This window comes from Myotis brandtii, unplaced genomic scaffold, assembly GCF_000412655.1.
Source record: "Myotis brandtii unplaced genomic scaffold, ASM41265v1 scaffold44, whole genome shotgun sequence".
Taxonomy (NCBI): domain Eukaryota; kingdom Metazoa; phylum Chordata; class Mammalia; order Chiroptera; family Vespertilionidae; genus Myotis; species Myotis brandtii.
In genome coordinates this window covers 619,176-639,072 of record NW_005366833.1, presented here as the reverse complement: position 1 = coordinate 639,072, position 19,897 = coordinate 619,176, and the positions used below count along the sequence as shown (strand labels likewise).

Sequence of the window (19,897 nt, the reverse complement as noted above, 5' to 3'; positions counted from 1 at the left end):
TAACTACAGTAGAAACTATTAAATCTGCCTGGAAAAACAATTAACATCTCTTTTCCATATCATTCTACTCAGAGCTTGAAGAAACACTTCTGAAAGATCAAAGAGAATCCGACTATCTCTTTTTTGGAAAAATAAATGTGTTTGGTCTTTCACTCTACACACAGAATTTGAGTTCAAATTCTTTCTGAACTCAAGATGTCAACTTGACCACTCAAAATACAGGTAATCAAAAAAATATTCCAAAGGTCACAAAAGGCATCACTAATAAATTACCAAACTAATTTTCCACACTGGTACAGTCTGAATGAACTAAGAAACATACATTTTAAAATCTATATAGGAATAAACCTCAAAAGGTTTGAAATATATTCCCTTAATTAGATCATTTATGAAAAAGATCTAGATAATTCTTTCTAATTTTAAAAACATTATTTAGGGGCATGGAAATTAGAGAAAAACCACAAAACAAATATGAGCTAAAAGGAACATTAACTGTCATGTAGTTAATGATTTTGCTCAATGAGGAGAAAGCCTCAAATATTTAACCTCTTAGGGTTTTTCTCATTATCTGTTGTTTTTTCCATTAATCCTAGAATTGCAGTGCAAAGAAACATAAACCATGATTTGCTTTAAAACATTTGCCCAAATCTGCCACAAATGTACTTTCACAGAGCAAAGTTCATGACAGGCCAGCTCCCCAGGTAACGTGGATTAAATGTCTTCTAAAGGAAAATAAAATTAAGCCACTACTAATGGAAGGCTTCTAAACTGTGTTTGGGAATGTGAAATACGGCTTGACAGATGCCTAATAAACTGTGGTTAATACCCCTTCTGATGAGAATTTCTGCAGTTTTGCTTTTACCTATAAGAAGTTTGTAATTTAAGGTGACACGTATATGTCTACACAGTATAGCGAACATGTATATACACAGATAAATATGCCAGTATCTCTTTCTTATGTAAAATTGTTGGGGGGCGCGGAATCTTGTAATTTAGTTGTAGTTTTTTTCATTATTGAGTTTGCATTAAATATTTTACAGACTGATGCCTTGTTGATACAATTTGGAAGCTACATTCTCTCTGATCTTAACCAGATGTTTCACTTGTGGTGTTTCAGCCTCAAGAGACAAAGAGGATATTAATGATAATTTTATTTATTTAATCACTTCAGGAAGATTTGATAAAAAGGAAAACTAAATATTTTGGTAACTTACTAATTCTCCAGAAATATCCAGAGTAGCAAAAATGTTTTGAAGATCACTTTATATTAAAAGCAGAAAGGCTGCATTATATTTGGAAGACAGAACACTCTCTCTTCTTACCTTTAAAAATGCGAGTGATGTGACAGATTTGTCAGTTCCACTTTTAACTCAGGGAGGCAAGGAGGTGGTGATGATAGACATTGCTCAGCACAGTTTCATCCCAACCTTAACTGACTATTAATTGTAGAGAAAGTGTACTCTGAATAGGAAATGGACACTCAATTGAAAGCCTTCTGCCACTATTTGAATCACTCTATTATCTTATCTCTTGTCCCTGAATTTTGTTCCAAGGGAATATGAAATTACCCTAATCACTATCAGGGCATGGATGATAATGAAGATGTACTCCTCCTAAACACTGCCTCCCTACACCTTGATTAAAATGACAAGGTAGGCTTCCATTTATCTTGAGTTCAATGTCAGGACATGAAAGCTTTGAGAGCACTGGTTCTCACCCTTGGCTGCCCATTAGAATCACCAGGGAAGCTGCAACCCAGAGCAATTACATCACAGACTCTGGGGGTGGGACCCAGGTATGCATATTTTATAAAGCTCTTTTAGGGATTCCAAAGTCATTCAAGGACCACTGCCCTAGAGGCACTAAGTAGGCAACAGTCAAACAATTTACTACTCTTAGAAAAATCACTTAAATCTCTAGGCTTTGTTCCCCTCATCTGAAAAAAATGGTATGTGTGGACGGGAATTAGTGTTATACTTATTGATTTTCTTATACTTTTAAATAAAAATGTATACTTATAGTTATGGAATATTTCAACACAGGCAGCAAAGCATAGAAACTATTTTAAGATACTTGTGACACCTATGCTACCACCACCAAGCTAAAAAGAAATTAATATATTGCTGTATTTGTTTCAGTTCTCTCACTTGTTGGGGGGGGGAAAAAAAGATAAAACAAAATTCCCATATCCTATTTCTTCCTATTTCTTTGCTCTCTAGAAGTATCCATTATCTTAAGGTTACTGTTTATCCTGACCACACCAGTTTATTGTACACAAGTAATTATGTACCTACAACGACTATATAATACTGCTTAGTGTGTGTTTAAAGGTACATAAATTGTATTACACTGTGTATATCCTTTGGCATTTAAGTTTTCATTCAACATGGTTTTTTGAGATATATCCATATTAGCATCTCTCCAATCTATATAGAGGTTTATATCTAGTTCATTAATTTTAAACTCCCTTATACTATTTCATTAGGAATAAACCACAGTTTATTGATTTACCTTATCTATGGATACTTAGTTTATTTACCGTTTTAAAAGCAGAGGCGCAATAAATACCTGTTTGTGTGTCTTCCTGCCACCATATGTAAGAGTTTCTCTAGGTAGGGGAGACACTCAGACATGGTTTTTTTGGATATCCTTACCTTCTTCTGTCCTAGATATTCCCAATTTTTTCCAAAGTAGTTACACCAATTTACTCTTGCCAGCAATATTAAAGCATTCCCCATTCTCCGTACTTTCATCAATACTTGACAATATGAGAACTTATTAATTGCACCAAAATGAAGCTTATGGAGTGGTAACTAATAATTATGCTTAGATGGCATTTTCCTAAGGTCTCTTCTGGTCGTATTATCGTGGTCACCACATCAACACCAAGTCTTATCAAAATAACAAAATAAAGGATGTGGAAAAAACCTTCCATGGTTTATATTGAATTTACTTTTCCTCAAGAAATGTCTTTCATGGCTAATGCTGGCCCATGAACCCATAAATCAGTCCATTAAAGAGGAATGGGGACATGGCCTAGCTCTGTATTTATTTTCTTGTACTCATAATCCAATGTTACTTAAAAAGCAAACTTGCCCAGTATTCAAGCCAAAGCAAATACTCTGGATTTTGCCAGGCAAAATGCCTGTGGAGAAATGAGTCAATTCATACAAAATTCAAAGCTGTCTTTGGTCAGTGACATTTTCGTGAAAATCTGTGGGTGGGTAAAAGTTTTGCAAAATTCCTTTTTGCTATTGGATAAAATTCATCCAGGAAAAATAAGCAAAATTTAAGTGGCGACCCACATTCCCCTTAATTCCCTTATTAACACTCCCTAACCTCCCAGCACAACTGCTTTCTATTGTGCACAAAGGAAGCCATCAGTGTTCCAAACCCTGGCAACAGGATCCTGTCCCTCTACTTACTCTGCTCCCATCAGATAGGCTTTCTCACAAGGCATACTAGCCAAGTGAGCAAGCTTCAGCTCATTCAAGACATACCTTCCTGGGAATGCTACCCAGGCACTGCACACTCTTCAACTTAATAGCAAAAAGACCTACAGTAAAAACATGCTCAGCATACACTCTGTTGGAACCATTACTATGGATACTGTTAGAGATGGTTAGTGTACATCTATAGTTTTGGGTTACACTTTTAGGAATCTGAAATTTAGGGGTTGAGGAAAGAAACTCAGACTCAGAGACTTGTTCTTACTTGGGAATTAGAAACCCTATCATCTCAGAAAAACGTAACAAAATTTAGCACAATTATACCCAGAAATGCTCAAAAGTTCTGTTAATTCTAAGATTCATCAGTGTTGGGGTTTGTCTAAATTCAGGAAGGTTTAAATAGAATGATTTTGCACCTAGGAATTACTTGAGTTAGTAAACAGCAGTGAATGGACTCGGATATTTTTAAGATAATATTGCCATATCTCAGTTTCTGATTTAACTGAGTTCTGCCTGTTTGCCTAAGAAGGCCTTTACTTCTCAAGGCCTTGGACATTGGCTGGGTTTATCTCTGTAATCCAGGCCAGGCCTGGAAAGAAAGCACCTGGTTTGACTTTCCATAGAAGCAATAGGATGAGATATATATAAGGGTGGAGTTTCTTGGATGGGAAAGAGAAAAGAAACAATTTCTTCTTCCAGTAAGTTAACCGAATAATACATTAACGACCCTACCCCAGTTCTGCCACCTAGAACTTTAAGTAGTCGGAATCCCAGAGTTCTGAGTTACAATCAGGGATTCTGAGAATGCATCTCCCGTGCATGACATGGAATTTGGCGTCGAAGGAGGATACCAGTGGCAGCCTCTGACTGTAAGCAAGCTGTCACTGAGTAGCCCTTTCACACACTCTCTTCTACCATGACTCCAGATACTCACTGTGCTGCTTATAGCCATGGTCACCTACACAATTGGGTCACTACATCTTTCTAGGGTCAATAAGTGAATGAAAATGATGACTAACTTTAACTATGATCCACAGAAAATTAATCACAGTTAAACATACATGAACCAATTTGAAGTGCTCCTAGCTTTTGCAGCATGTGACACAGCCACAAAAACCCAAAGATCACTGCATGTCTCCAAAAGGGGAATGTGGTCATTTTCCTTGGCAAGGATCTTGAGCTTTGAATCAACTACCATCAGATTTCAAAGCAGTAGGAGATGAAACATTTTGGTTTTAACAGTTCTTTGTGTCTGGATTCTAAGAGTGTAACAACTGGTTTTACCAAAAGCAGACAAATGCATCTTTTTCAGATGTGCACTCACATTAAGCACAATGTCTTCTATCAATAGACTACAACTTGAGAAGGCTGCTAAATTTTCACAGAAAATTATTTGTTGCCAGTTAGCTTTGGCCTTACAAATCAGGCAAATGACATGTAGCAACATAACAGTTTTCAGAAGACATAATGTTCATGATATATATGTGTTATATGAAAATGGATGTCTTCCTGCTAAAAATACATAGTCCCAAGACTAGAACTGCAGTGTAAGTCAGCTCCTAAGAAATCCTGTTTTGTATAAATACATTTTCACTATAACATGTGTAAGTAAATGCTTTGTGGTTCTAAATTTGATATGGAATAAATCCCACAATCTGAATTTTGCAAAGATTCCATTTAGAAGTGGGAAGTGGGCAGCTTAGGGGAGAGAGAAATCACTTCCCATACCCATCCTGGACAATACAATGGAAAGCTTTGCAGAGGCATGCAAACATCCACCTCTTATTCTTCCACTTAAGTATTTCTATTTTTAATAGTCATCATGCACTTTAGCAAAAGTCAACTTGTTATATGCCTTTGCAGAGTTAAGAACAGTGGGAAAATGGGGAGTCCTACTGCACAAAAATTAATTTTGCAATGCAAAAAACTTTTTTTGGATAATTTAAGCCTTTATGTGTTTTGGGTGTGTTGTTGTTGTTGTTGTTGTGTTGTTGTTTTCAGTAAAACCAAATCCAGCACACTATTTTCAGCCAGAATTAGTCATAACTAAAAGTTTGGACTGCTTTCGTTCGGAGACTAAATGTCTTTCCTGCTTGCAATAGGCCTCTGTGTTCCAAGCAGAGTAAATGGAATTGCCTTCAATTGCTTGTCTCTTTCTGGCATTTTTAATGCAGAACCCTACTGAAAGAGTAACGTTTTGCCACCTGGAATGTAATTATTCTTTTCACTCCTATAACCTGGCAGTCTCACCATGTATCAGCTTCAGGTTTTCCTTAAGAAAAATCACAACATGGGGCATAATGTAACAACAAAAAATGCAATTTCATTCTGCCAGAAATTCTTAAAACTCTTTCAAAAATACTGAATGACGAAAAAGTGCATCTAATACTTGCATGATAGCTATCATCTGCTTGGTTTGCTTTTACATGAATGGGACAACTTGACCAATCTATAATCAACATACACATGGTCCAGATGATTTATCATCAGGATATACTACAGAAAGAAGGAATTCTGTCTAGGGGATCCTGGTCTAACTAAGTTCCTTTTCAAAATGATTTCTATATTTCACACATTTAGTGACCTGTAGCATATTCAATATCCAGGGAGTACCTACGATTCTCAGATTTAGCTCTAAAAGAAATAATCCTGTCCATCTAAACTAATATAAAACGCATGCTCTTTTTTCCAAGAGTTAAGTGAGCTGTCTGAGATTGTGCAAAACTGTCTGTGATCCCAAGGGTGATGTCCTGCTTATAAACACGGAGGGTTTCTGTGAGGTGTGAGATGATTGTGAAATCATTTCAGAGCCATATTATTAAAAAAAGAGTCAATTTTGCCAAGAAACAGAGATAGTTCCAGGATTGATGTTATGAAAGGGGGAGGCAGAGGAAAAAAGAGACACCATGCTCACTTCCTTCAACGCCAAAGGGACATTTCCCTCTTGGTTCTTTCTCCTATACTACTTTACAAAATGCTCTCTCCTCAAAGTTCAGTGAGATTCTATGAGATTCTGCCCCTGTGGCATCCCCTGGGTGTTTTATGCCAGTTATAAATCATTAACTAGCCTCACAACCCTGGAGTGTGCAGTGTGGAGGCAGGCAAGAGGGTTCATACAGGCAAGAGGTGTTTACTAGCCAAGTGGCTAAATGTGAATTCCTTTCAAATATCAGAACCAGCCTGCCCCCGACCCCATTACTAGCCCAGTCATTAGAGAGAAAGAAAAAATCACAAAATATTTGCTTTGAAAATGACATAAAGCTTACTGGGGGTGCAGTGCGTGTTCCTCTGCCCTGCACATTTCAGCAACTTCACGTTGGTGCCTGGCAGGCATCTACTTTCCAACATTTTGGATGTTGTGGCAGATCAATGTCCCTTGACATGGTAGATCATTTACATTTGCAGAATAGAATCAAGAAGCGAAGGGATACCCAGCAGCTAATAATTAAAGAAACATTCCCCTTCCTCACACTGAAGAGGAGTCAAATCTCATGGATACCTAGACCCCCATGCACCATCCAAATCCCATAAAAAGAGGAAATGTCCCCTGACTTGTGGGCCAACAGTGGAAAAACACATGCACTTTCCTGGGGCGCCCAGGGGCTTTGGAAAACTCACCGTGCACTTGTTGGGCTTCTCTCCGGAGTGGACTCGCATGTGGATCAGCAGTTTGTAGCGGGCGTTGAATGGCTTGTACCTCCGAGGACACCCTGCCCAGAAGCAGGTGAAGTCTTCCCCTTTGCGCTGGTCTATGTGCACCTTCTCAATGTGCCGCACAAGTTCCTCCTGCTGGTCATACAAGGCGCTGCAGTCGATCCAGCGACAGCAGTGCTTGCCCCCCATGTCGTCCATGTCCCCATCCTCCTCCAGGGCCAGTGTCTGGGCATGGGGCACCAGCTCCTGGTGGTGCAGGTGCGGGTGGGCGTGGTAGGGGGGAGGGGGGCCTTGGGGCTGGGGTGGCAGAGGAGGCAGAGGAGACGCGGAGGGCAGGTCTAGAGGCCCTCCCGGGAAGTCATCCAGTCGTTCCGTCTTCAGCAGGCCGGCTGGCTGGCCCTCGGGCCCGGGCAGGCCATGTTGCACCACCATGTTGTTGACCAGGGGCTGGAGGCCTCCATGCTCCAGCTGCTGCATGCGCTCATACTCCAGCGCACAGTCATCCTCATAAGCCGGGAGCACCAGGCCGCTGCCGGCCACCCGCACACCCTTCTGGCTGTTGGGCACTGCACATGGCTGGGGGATGCAGCTCCCGCGCACCCCCAGGAAATGCCCATAGACCTCGGGCTGCGGCGACATGTTGGCCGGGGAAGCCCTGGACCCATTGATGTAGGCGACCAAGGACGTGGGAGAGGTGCGAATGATGGTATTGAAGTCTATGCCAATGCCATCGGACAGCGGGGACAGGGACAGGGCTCTCTTCTTGGAGCGGGCCGAATGTGACCTGGCTGAAGAGTGGCGGGGACTAGAGTAAGGAGAGTGGCTATTTTCCATGCCAAAAAGGTAGGCTGGCAAAGAGTTAGAGACACTGTTGCTGGACATGGCTGTCCCCGGAGGAAGGCTAAAGAAATCCCCTAGGTCAGTGCCATTCTGAGAGCTGTGGTTGGCAGAGAGCGAAGGGAGAGCCCTGTAGCCTTGAGTCCACTCTTGTTTCACACTCAACGCTGACTGACTTTCCGTCAGACTCAAAGTCGTGGATGCCAAAGATTCACGTGAAATAAGGGACCTAGAACAGCAGCCAGAAGGGGGGGAAAAAGACAAACATTTTAGCAGGATATAAATTGCTTAAGAGCTAAAAGAACATTGACAATCCCTTAAGTAGTTCCCCTAATTACATTCCCGGCTAAACACACATTCTTTGGCTAAGATAACACCAAGGCTTTTAGTTCCAGGTAAATAACATTTTACCAAGAACAATAAAGGCTAATGCTCACCGGACTAATAAAACAAAAGATTGATTGTTATACGTAATCTTAATACTTTAATGATAATAAATAGTCCTTGCTTTATTTTTTAAACATTTTTTAATGTACGGGAAAAATTCGAGACCTAGGAATGATTATTGATGCCTGTGCCACGGCAAACCAAATAAGCAAGTATTTATTAAGTACCTACTGTGTGCAACACACTACAAATAGGCACTGCAAGGAATACAAGTCCACACAAAGTCCCAGTCTTTGAGGAAGATCAATTTGGTGAGGTAAAACATAAACCCATGCTTGACTTGAAAAAAAGTAAATCCTGGAAGTCAAAATGTCATCCAGGATATATAATAATAATTTCTTCATTTTGCAACAATCCCTCTCCTGTTCTTCTTACCCTTTTTCAAAGCATGCCTCATGTAACAGTATTTACCTGCATATCAAAATGGTTTCTAATGTAGCCTGGCCACCTTAAAATTCATTTTGCTTTACTATGGCACCACTGCCTTAAAAAAATCACTGAAGAGAAAAACCTTTGTCCCTTGGATGGAAAATCTGTTACAAAAGCTAGAAATAACTCACTGTATTTCTCAATCAGACATGATGAATATCAGAAAAACCTGGCTTACTTATATGTACCTACATTGGATTTTAGAGATCTTTTTTCTGACAAAAAATTAATCAAAAACAAAATTATATATATCTTCCCATATACTGCTTCCAAAGGAACTGAGGGAAAAGAGAAGCATTCTCACCCCATCTGCTCTTCTTGCTCCTTTTTATAAAATGGAAACCAGGAACACTGTTTCCTACAAGCATGAGATATTAGCCAGAAAATATCTCAGCTCCGAAATGCACAGTATAAGGTGATAGATAACACCATTATGGATGTGATGTTTCCATCAGGTGAAGTAATGTTTACCAATGACAAACACAGCAGGAATGTACGTCCAGTTGCCCTTGACACAAATTTTTTTTCTTGGTCTACATCCTTATATTCGGGCTGAAGTCCTTTTGCAAGCCCCAAAGTGGTTTCTGAACCATCTGTTTCTGAATTCCCCATGGACACTTTCAATTATTTTCCCAGCACACCTGCAGCGTGCAGCTCTCCCTGCAGAACTCGGGTGAAGGTTCCTGGTGATTGAATGTCAAGGACCTTTTGGTCCCTTCCCCAGGGAGATTCAGGAATTGCTTTCTGACCCAAGAAAAATCAGTAGTTGTGTCATATATGAGGCAAAGACAACTGACTTTGCTTTATGCCCCAAGGATGAGGGAGTTTACAGAACATTCTCAAATGCTGCATTTGCTGGTCACTGTCACACTAACGCATTTCAGATTTTTAAGCAGCAAATAGCAGGCAGAAAGTATTTTATCCACTTGTATGTACTCTGTATATGTAATTACATTATTTGATGGAAGGGCAGCCTACACTGAGACATGTTTATTTGTTCCATTGTCCAGAGATATTTCATACTTTTCTCAAATGATACTTAAATGATACTTAACTACGACTCAATTTAAATCTGAGCATAGCCCCATGCAGGCATGTTCCTTAACTCCTCAAACATCAATTTCTAAGACAGTTACCATATACTTTTTTCAGAAAGCAAAGTCTATATTCTATTCACTAAGGCAATAATATACATAAAGAATTCTCTCTTCTATCTCAACATGTAATAAGAATAAAATTTACAACAAATGGCCTTTACCTATTGGCCCTCATCCCTCCTGTACAATTACCCAGATCTTTTACCTTTCAGAGTTCTAACCCATGACCTCCCCCAAATACACTAGCTCTCAATCAGAGTCCTCTTTCCAAAGATGTTATACACTGGCTGCCTGTACTGTGCCTTAAACATAGCTAACTTCCTCAATAAAATTCAAAGCCTTTCCACAGAAGGGATCATTTTCATCTCCCCCAGCACCCACCAGAGTGTTAAGATACATAAGTTTCCAAAAAATTGTTGATTAAGAAAGTAAATAAATAGTCAGTAACTAAGTAAAATAACTTCTTTTTAGCCTGGCCGGCGTGGCTCAGAGATTGAGCGTCGACCTATGAACTAGGAGGTCACGGTTTGATTCCTAGTCAGAGCACATGCCTGAGTTACAGGCTGGATCCCCAGTATGGGGCATGCAGAAGGTGGCCGATCAATGATTCTCTCTCATCATTAATGTTTCTGTCTCTCTCTCCCTCTTCCTTCCTCTCTGAAATCAATAAAAATATATTTAAAAAATAAATAAAATAACGTCTTCTTAAGGACCAAATTCCTTATAGAAGCCCTGGCCAGTGGGTTACTCAGTGGTTAGAGAATCGGCCCTCATACCAAAGGGTTGCAGATTATATTCCAGTCCCCTGGTTGGGTTGAATGGTAAGCAACCAATCCATGAGTCTTTCTCACATATGTCTCTCTTTCTCCTACCCTCTCTCTTTTTCTCTCTCCCTCAGTCCTCCCTCCCTGCCACACCCTCTAAAGATCAATGGAAAAAATATCCTCTAATGAGGATTAAAAACAACAAAAAATTCCTTATAGAAGTACAAATGAAGCAGCATTTGATAGGCAATCACCTACCAGTTGGACCACATACATCCTCCATTGATTTCCCCACATCATATCCCACATGTGGTTCATAATGCTCTGCTTGATTAAAGGACCTGGTATAACAGGCTTAAAGTCACACAAGCTGTGATTGAAACACACATTTTCTGTTCTCTTTCTGCAACAACATGCTGAATGACTGTGAAAGGTTCCAAAGGACTCTCTCTTATAGCCCCTGCTGCTACGCACACCAGGCCTATGGGAAAGAAAGTGACAAAGAGCTGTGGTTCTGTCATCTTACTGAGAGCAATCTCCATTTCCATATGGTCATCTGATCCTTGGGATATTATTTCTAGTGACTGGTTAATTTGGAGCTTTATGTGAAAGAAAAGCAATATAGCTCAAACAAAATAAAACCAATATGAGAAATTCAGAAACTATCAGTGAAACAGGTTAGGATGGCTAGTGAAGCAAGAATTCAGTAACTCTCATGGGGCCATAAGAGGAGTGATGGCCAAAGTGAATGGCTTGGTTCAAGGCCAAGATCAAAAGAAATACTAACTTATAGATCATGTGCAATTCCTCAAACTGAGAGAGAGAGAGAGAGAGAGAGAGATCTCCCCTGAAAGAATTAGTACTGCATCTAAACACAGAATGGTTTTATAAAGTGTTAGAACTTACAGCCCAGACTCCATTCTCAGCCCCTTGGCCTCCTCTGAGCTTTGTGGACACAGTCCAACCCAAAAGGAAACTCAAGGAAATTCCATCCCCAGAAATCAGCTCAGTAAGTTCCGGTTTAGGAGAGAAAAATGGGTGCCTTTTTGGATCTGGAATGACATTATTAGATTGGTAGTTCAACTTTGTAACTGAAAAACTAGTGATACAAGACAAAGTCTTTAGACTTCCTGTGTTTTGGGTCCATTATCTATAAAACAGGGATAATACTTGCGGGAAGTTTATAAATATTCAATCATAAAATATAGGATCACAATAGACGTGAAAGCACTCGCAAAACTAAACATATACAAAACCCAGGCAAGTAGCATGCAATCTCTTCTACTTCCCAACTTTTGCCAGATTTGTATATGAAGTGACTGTAATGAGGTTATTTATCAGCGCCTCAGCCTCAACACTTTAGGGAAAATATATACATGGTCTTCGTTTTGCAGAGTGTTTGCAATGCCTAAATCAAGAATGGCTCCTGGATCTTTAGGAGGGTAAGGTATAGTTTGCATTTCTCATTAAGTAGGGCTAGTCAGAAATGGTTGGGAAATTAATGAAGGCAAATATACAGCATTAGGGTATGATTCTCATCACTGGAGTACACAGAATCCAACAAAGCTAAGGAAGAGTGCTTTTCCCAGGATGAGGCACTCCAGAAAAAAATACTCAAAGGGGTCAAAAGAAGAAATACAGTCAGTAAATCTATACTATCTACTCAATGTTATCAGTAATTAAGAAATGCAAATTTTAAAAAATAAAATTTTGCACATCAAATTGGCAAAGTAATAAAAATAGTAATTCCTATATTTGATAAGATATGAGGAAGCAGGAACTCTCAAGACTATTGGTGAGTTTATAAACGGGTAAGCCTTTTCTGTGGTACGTTGAAGAATACACATCAAAATGCTCAAAACTATACATTTCCAGCAAATCTTATTTCTAAGAAATTATTCTAATAACCAGAAATAAGCAACAAAATACTATTTATAGGATTGAACAAGTACAGTGTTACTTAAAGTATTTAAGTAAAGGAAAAATAAATGCCCAGTAACAAGAGACTGATAAAAAATTATAGTGGTATTTATATGCTTTTTAAATAAAATGGAATCTTAGGTAGGAAGAAGCCATTATATGATGCTGAAGACTTTTGTTACAAAAGAAAGAGTTTATATTAACTAAACAAAGTAATTATAACACTACGTAGATTATTAGATCAATCCGATACAAAGAAAAACCTATGCTTATGTGTTTGCATATAATTAGAACAGTGGTTCTCAACCTTCCTAATGCCGCGACCCTTTAATACAGTTCCTCATGTTGTGGTGACCCCCAATTTCATTGTTACAAATTGAACATAATTAAAGCATAGTGATTAATCACAAAAACAATATGTAATTATATATGTGTTTTCCGATGGTCTTAGGCGACCCCTGTGAAAGGGTCGTTCGACCCCCAAAGGGGTCTCGACCCACAGGTTGAGAACCGCTGAATTAGAAGGTTGTATATTAAAATTCCACCCATGGTTGCCTGTGCATGGTCAGATGCAGGATGACTATCACTTATTGCCTTGTGCTTTTCCATATTTTCTATAATAAGTAAGAATTACATAGATAATCAAGAAAAACATTAAAATTTATAGCTGTCTATAGGGTAGTCATCATTCAAACTGAACAGTTCCTGCCTTCACTCCACAACACTCTCCTCTTGGATAAAACACAAAGCTGATTCTCTCTCCATCCTTATTTCTAGGCAGCAAACGCCTTCAAGTTAAACTGTTGCTTCCTGTCCTTTCTCTCTTCTGAAAGAACACACAAACCAAGCATTACAAATGTGACCTTTTCAAATTGCTAAAAGTAAGTTTCATACTTCACCAAGCCCCTTTCCAACTCCTGTTTTTTGTCCATCCTGCAAAAAGAATTATTTCAATAGGAGGACTCACAGAATACATAGTCAAAAACCTAAGTCAGTGCATCTTTAAGACGTTGTCTTTTAAGGATATAAAATTATGCTAAGGAACCAAATATGGCAGAAAACACTGACATAATAACACTTCCCTGGTCAAGAGACTGCATTAGATAGATGGTTGCAGCAGCTCGTGCCAGGCCTACCCATCAGTTTCTCCATTAATTATGACTCTCTGCCTTCTAGGCATAGGCTGGACTTGCCACCGACAGGGAGCTGAAGGCTTCCCAATGACACCTACCCCACGAGTACAGTTAATTTTACATGCAACATTCAGCAAGTCTGAGGAGGCCCTCAAGGCATTAATCATCAATGGGGAAATGACAGCAGCAGCTTCCCCTCACAAAAAAATCTCAGGTGAAAAACAAGTTTCCCTATCATGAAAAAAAATTGGCATAAAAAGTTATCCAGGAGCTATGATTTCTGAGTCTCAAACAGCAGGTAGGAGGAAAGTGCAGAGTTACAAGAAGGGGAAGGAGGGACAGAAGGAAAGGAAGGAGGAAGTAGAAGAAACAGGATTCCAGAACTGTAAGGCTTTTCAGTAGATTTCCAGCCTCCTCCTCCCCAAGAAGAGGAAGCACAGGTTCAGTCCAGGAGTCAAATCCCTTTGCAAAATCAGTTACAACAGAGCCAGGACTAAGAGGCAAAAACTTTGGATTGAGCTTCTCCAAAAATGCACTTCTAGAAGATAAAATAATTCATTTCAAACATAGAAATGAACCTTACACATTGCACAGCATTTTGTCTTCATGCCCCCTCTAATATCAACCTGAAGAGATATATTTGTCTGAGGGGGTCGTTTACCTTTTCCTATTTAATTTCCTCCTATGGAGAGATAGCAGCATTTATTAGACCTACTTATTCTAGCACCTAATTGGACACTGTGGTGAAATGTTATGTAACTTATACCTGAAAGTATGCCATCCCAGACACATCATAAAGTCTTGAAATTCATGATTTCAATCTTCATTTTTTTCTACTGTCTTCCTAAACTTTAACTATTACTAGTATACTATGCAGACATAAGGTACTTGGGTAGATGGGTGGATAGGGGGATAGATTTATAGACAAAACAGTTACAAAGCAGCCTGGAGACACTGCAACATACGCACTGAAAATGAACAGGTAAGATGGATGCACATGAACATATCAATTTTCTAGGCCTTGACACATAACTTGCCTCACCAGGAAGTGACAAATTAATTCACTGGAGTTTAGTCAATGAGGGAGGCCCAACATCTCAAGTTGGACATTCATTTCACTCACACCACAAGACAGCAGGTGTTAAACCACCTAAACCATTCCTCCAAATTAAGATGACATGGCACATACTTAATTTTTATACACATTCCCCTAAAAAAGCTCAAATTAAAAGGGTAGCTTAAGCAAGTGAGCGTGTGTGTGTGTGTGTGTGTGTGTGTTCAAGAAGGGAAGGGAAAACACTCACAGGGTATGATTACACCATAAGAAGGGGGAAATAAAAGTAACTTGAGACCTGGTATCTGAAGGAGGTATATTCAGGTTGGCTGCATTCATTGCCTTCTGTAAGCTAGGACTGATCTGGTTGCATGCTGTAGAGACCTGGCTTGCTGGAGGTGAAATGGGTCCCAGTCGCTGAACCATCATGGGGCTGCTGGTGACCACTAGATTGTTGCAGCTGCCTTTTCCAATGGACTTGCACTGAGGCCCAAAGCCAAGAACCCCTAAAAACAAACGAATCAGGTTAGCTTTCATGTCCCTTACATCAGAAATCAGTAAATACACACATGTGCACACTTCTATCAGGTCCCATCTTTAGAGACAGTCCTTGGATCTGTTTTTTTTAGGATTGGTATCACCAAAAAGCTTCCTCTAATTGCAATCAAAAAAACCTAATGCTACAACTCATCTAGAATCGCCACATACAAAACGTGCTTACATTTTGCTCCTTCTGTATACAAATGCCCACTTACGTTATTTTATCATCTCCTTACCTAAAGGGTTAAAGTGATAAGTAGATGGCTTACTCATATCAAACCAAGTTTATTCTAGAATAGCTAATATTTTAACTGGCTTACTTCATTCCAATTCTGACCTTCCAAAAAGCCTCTTTAAAAGGAGAGAGTCTGGCTCTTGTCTCTCCATTCTTGATTTCTCCTCTTCATCCCACTACATTGTCACTGGACATATAGCCAATTTTAAAAAAATCAGGATGAGAGCCATAAACAAAACACTCATTATAATTAGGCATAGCTTTTTCTTTTTATTGTAACAATATTTGAATGTAGTAAAATTTGGTTCATACCCAAAAGAGAAAGAAGAAAAAAGAATCCCACAAAAATCTGTGTCCTTAGGGAGAAGGGAAAAGCAAAGAGGAGAAAGGCAAACACTGTCATGACTCACTTACAAAAAAATAAAAATGGTTGAATCATTCTAGACATTCTTTTTACATGGATGTACTTCTACAAACATTTTTTTTTTTTGCAAACTACCTGGTCAAGTCTCAGTGACTGTACACTCTGTTCCCATTTCAAATGAACAAAAATAAGTATGACCTCAGTTTTTAACAGATCAGGCCCTAAATATTTCTCACCAAATTCCCCATGTTTCTCATTGATATACTTGGGATCAAAGTAGGTGGAAAACACCACTGTAACTTTCCTTAGTCCTAGGGGATACAATTTCCTATTTTGTTTTCCCAAAAATTAAATCCATAGCCCCAAAGATGACAGTCATCTTTTATAATATTCTCTTCATAGAGCCCACAAAACTGAAGGATAAGCAAGACCTTACAGCAAAGGCTATGCTCTCATCAATGAAACCAGACCTTAAAAGTGCTGGGAGAGTCCCAGCATCTTCAACTGGAAGAAGCCTGCTGGAGTCCAGCCCTCTGAAAACTACAATCCAAGTGGTCATTGACTTGCCCAAGGCCACACAAGGATTTTCTGACAGAGCAGAAACAGATTCCACTAGGGTATATTTTCATGGTACCTGGGTGGTTAGGTATTGGATGCTTCATTAGCTCTAAATGAAAAATTCTCTCAATTTTTTTTTAAGATACACAAACCAGAACCTTCCCTCTACCTCTGCAACTTATATCTGATGCATCTTCTAGTGCCTTGAAAGATAAGTTATGGATGGTCTGTTTCCATAACTCACATAACACTGTACCATCAGGATTTCATCTCCTTATCAAGAAAAATGGATATACTTTTATGCAATGACCATGAACTTAGTATCTTTATAAATTCCATAAAACTACATGCCATTTGCTTTTCAAATCTCTTTTTACCTCAGAAAAAAATGGCTATGGTCCAGTATAAAAGACACTCAAATTATCTCCCCAGGTCCCATCCCTACCAGTCATGACTATTAAAAGCTACACCATATGCCAGGTATTCTGTCAAATTTAATGTCATATACTTATCTAAGCAACTCACTCATTTCATGCCTGCTTCCACCTCAGTATTAATATCTACCTCTAAAACAAAGACATATTAGCCGCTAGAACAGCACACCCAAGAAATACTACTTGGAGGCAAAGCATATTCACACATTCTTTCATCAAATCTAAGATGCTGTATATTGTAAGGCCCACCATCATTTTATGCACCAGTAAGAACATGCACTGTCAATTAAACTAGTGCATGGTGTTGCGATTTCAGAGATGTGCTGGTATGAAAATATGCGCACCTTAGAATGGGTAAATACCAATATGATGGCTGAGAAATGTCTAATCTTGTCTTGTTCATGGTCTTCTCTGCCTGGAACATCCTTACCCTAACTTGCATACCTAGTGAGCACCTCTGCACCTTCACGGTCTCAATTCAAAGGTCACATCTCTCTGACTCCCCACCCCAACTGCCAACTGGAAAGATATGACCAATTCTTCTTTTCATTCTCCTACAGTCTCTCATAAAAATCTACCCCCAAACCTTCAGGGAACTGAGATGTTTACATGCCTGTCACCCCATCCTCATTTATACTTTAATGCTCTTTCAAGGTAAAGCCCTTGTTTAAGGAATCTCTGCTTCCTCAGCACCTAGCCCAGGGCCTAAACTGACAGAACACAAACAATAACGTCGGTCAATGAAGTTGAAAAGAAATGAATAAATGAAAATAAAAGATAGTGATACACATGAATATTGAATACTGACAAATTATTTTCACAAAAACTTTCCTGGTTTTCTTTTTTAAAAGGCAGTGCCATTTTTCAAAAACAAGCTTCAATTAAGTCAGTCCTTTGACAGATTCCACAGCACTGCTAACTTCCCAGCGTCTCTGTGATATTTACTGTATTACCTCCTACTCCCAAATACACTGGTCAAGTTGAACCTCATCTAACCACAGAGGAGTGACTGTTTCTGAAAAGTGTCACATATGGCATCCTTGAAGCCTCAGGCTAAATGGTAAATGTCTTGGGAACAGGTAATGTTTGTGGCACAGCTGTGAGAATGTTCTGGAAAATAGTATCTGTCTCAAAAGTGTAGGCAAACAACTTGACCTGGGGTCACTGTGCTCAATCCAATAATTTTTTTCATAATTATAAACGAAATGAATACCTCCAGACTACTCAGAATTGGGCAGTATTTGAAGTGTGGGCTCACCAGCCTACCTGGGATCTGCCCACCCCACCCCCACCCCAGCTAGTTATGCGACTTGGGCACATTACTTAAACATGCTTTATCTCCATGTCTGTGTCTTCTCATGTGTAAAATGGGAATAAAAATAATACCACCTCATAAGGTTGCTGTACATCTAGTATTAATTACACATGTAAAGGACTCCGCACATTGTTTAGCACACAGTAGGTTCTCAATGGGTATTAGCTGCTATTACTGTTATTATTGTTGTTGTTCATGACTGCCATGGCATTTTTGCTCCATTCTCTTTCTTGAAGTAAAACAGTTCTAACTCCTTGAATAAAACAAGATAGTAATGATTCTATTTATTTCTTTACCCATTGCCAATGTTCTATCTGCTTTCAGTCTGGAGCCAATTTTTTTTTAAAACCAGGTGTCACAGATAGAAAAAAAAACACATTTCAACTGGCCAAGTTTGAATGTTCCTTGGCTTGTCATTTGCTGAAAACAAATCATACAACTTTTCTGACTACCAGATGTGCCAACTACTTGTGCACTAGTTTTCATTTTGAAATACCACTTTTTCCGCTTTTTAGCAACTGCACACTGTTTTTTAAAAATGTGTTTATGACTCAAATAAGGATCTGAGTGGATGGCATTCTGAGTACCACATACATTCTAGCTAAAATCACTGCATGCTGGTGGGGAGCATAAATGTTTTGTATTTTCCAGTTTCTAAATAAGAGGTCATCTTAGCAGAGGTATGTTTTTAATTAACATCTTCATTAGTTTAAAGAGTTCTGGTGAAGTCAAATAGTTGATTATGTCACAATTATCCTTGCTGAGGCCACATCCTTCAGAACTGTTTATGTTTAACCACTGATTCCTCTAAAAATGACATAGACATTGGGGAAACAGAAAGGACATAAAATGGGAGGAGGGTAGGAAGAAATAACCAACATGTCTTGGTTGTTATAGTTCATTCAACTGACACTTATCAAATTCCAACCACAAGCCAGAAAGTCCCTGGAGACGATGGTGAGCAAGATGGACAGTCTCAGTCCCCACATATTCAGTATCCTGGTCATGAAGGCAAACACCAAATCAACCATCTATAATAATAAAAGGGTAATATGCTAATTAGACCAGACAGCCGAATGACCTTCCAGACAGCATTCTGGACATCCTTCTAGACAAAGCCCTAGCAGAGAGGCCGAGGCAGAAATGGTCAGGGGTGATCAGGCAGGCAGGCAAGCAGTTAGGGACAATAAGGCAGGCAGGGGAGTGGTTAGGGGCGATCAGGCAGGCAGAAGAGTGGTTAGGGGCGATCAGGCAGGTAGGCAGAGGTGATTAGGGGTGATCAGACAGGCAGGCAAGTGGCTAGGGGCGATGAGGCAGGCAGGCAGGCAGAGGGGTTAGGAGTGATGAGGCAGGCATGCAGAGTGGTTAGAGGTGATGAGGCAGGTATGAAGAGTGGTTAGGGGCAATCAGGCAGGCAGGCAGGCGAGCGGTTAGGAGCCAGCGGTCCCAGATTGTGAGAGGGTGCAGGCCGGGCTGAGGGACCCACCCTCCTCGGTGCATGAATTTCCTACACCAGCCCTCTAGTTCATTATAAAAGAGGTGATCCCTGCTTCTAGTTTGGGTCATATAAAAGGCTTTCTCTATAGGTCAAACATGATTGAATGAGAGCAATTTCTATATGGTTCAGCCTAATATACAGAATCCTATATAATAAAAGGATAATATGC

The 19,897-nt window shown here is 39.5% G+C and overlaps 1 protein-coding gene across 1 annotated transcript in view; it reads right to left on the bottom strand.

The window, feature by feature from the left end:
* The window catches only part of GLIS3 (GLIS family zinc finger 3), a 450,661-nt gene that overhangs the window by 285,497 nt on the left and 145,267 nt on the right, over positions 1 to 19,897 (bottom strand). Inside the window, exons 3-4 of the mRNA XM_005874458.2 lie at positions 15,083 to 15,290; positions 7,068 to 8,169 (exon numbers count right to left, since the gene is read on the bottom strand). Of these exons, the coding sequence (XP_005874520.1) occupies positions 7,068 to 8,169; positions 15,083 to 15,290 (1,310 nt within the window). The remainder of the gene's footprint in view (positions 1 to 7,067; positions 8,170 to 15,082; positions 15,291 to 19,897) is intronic.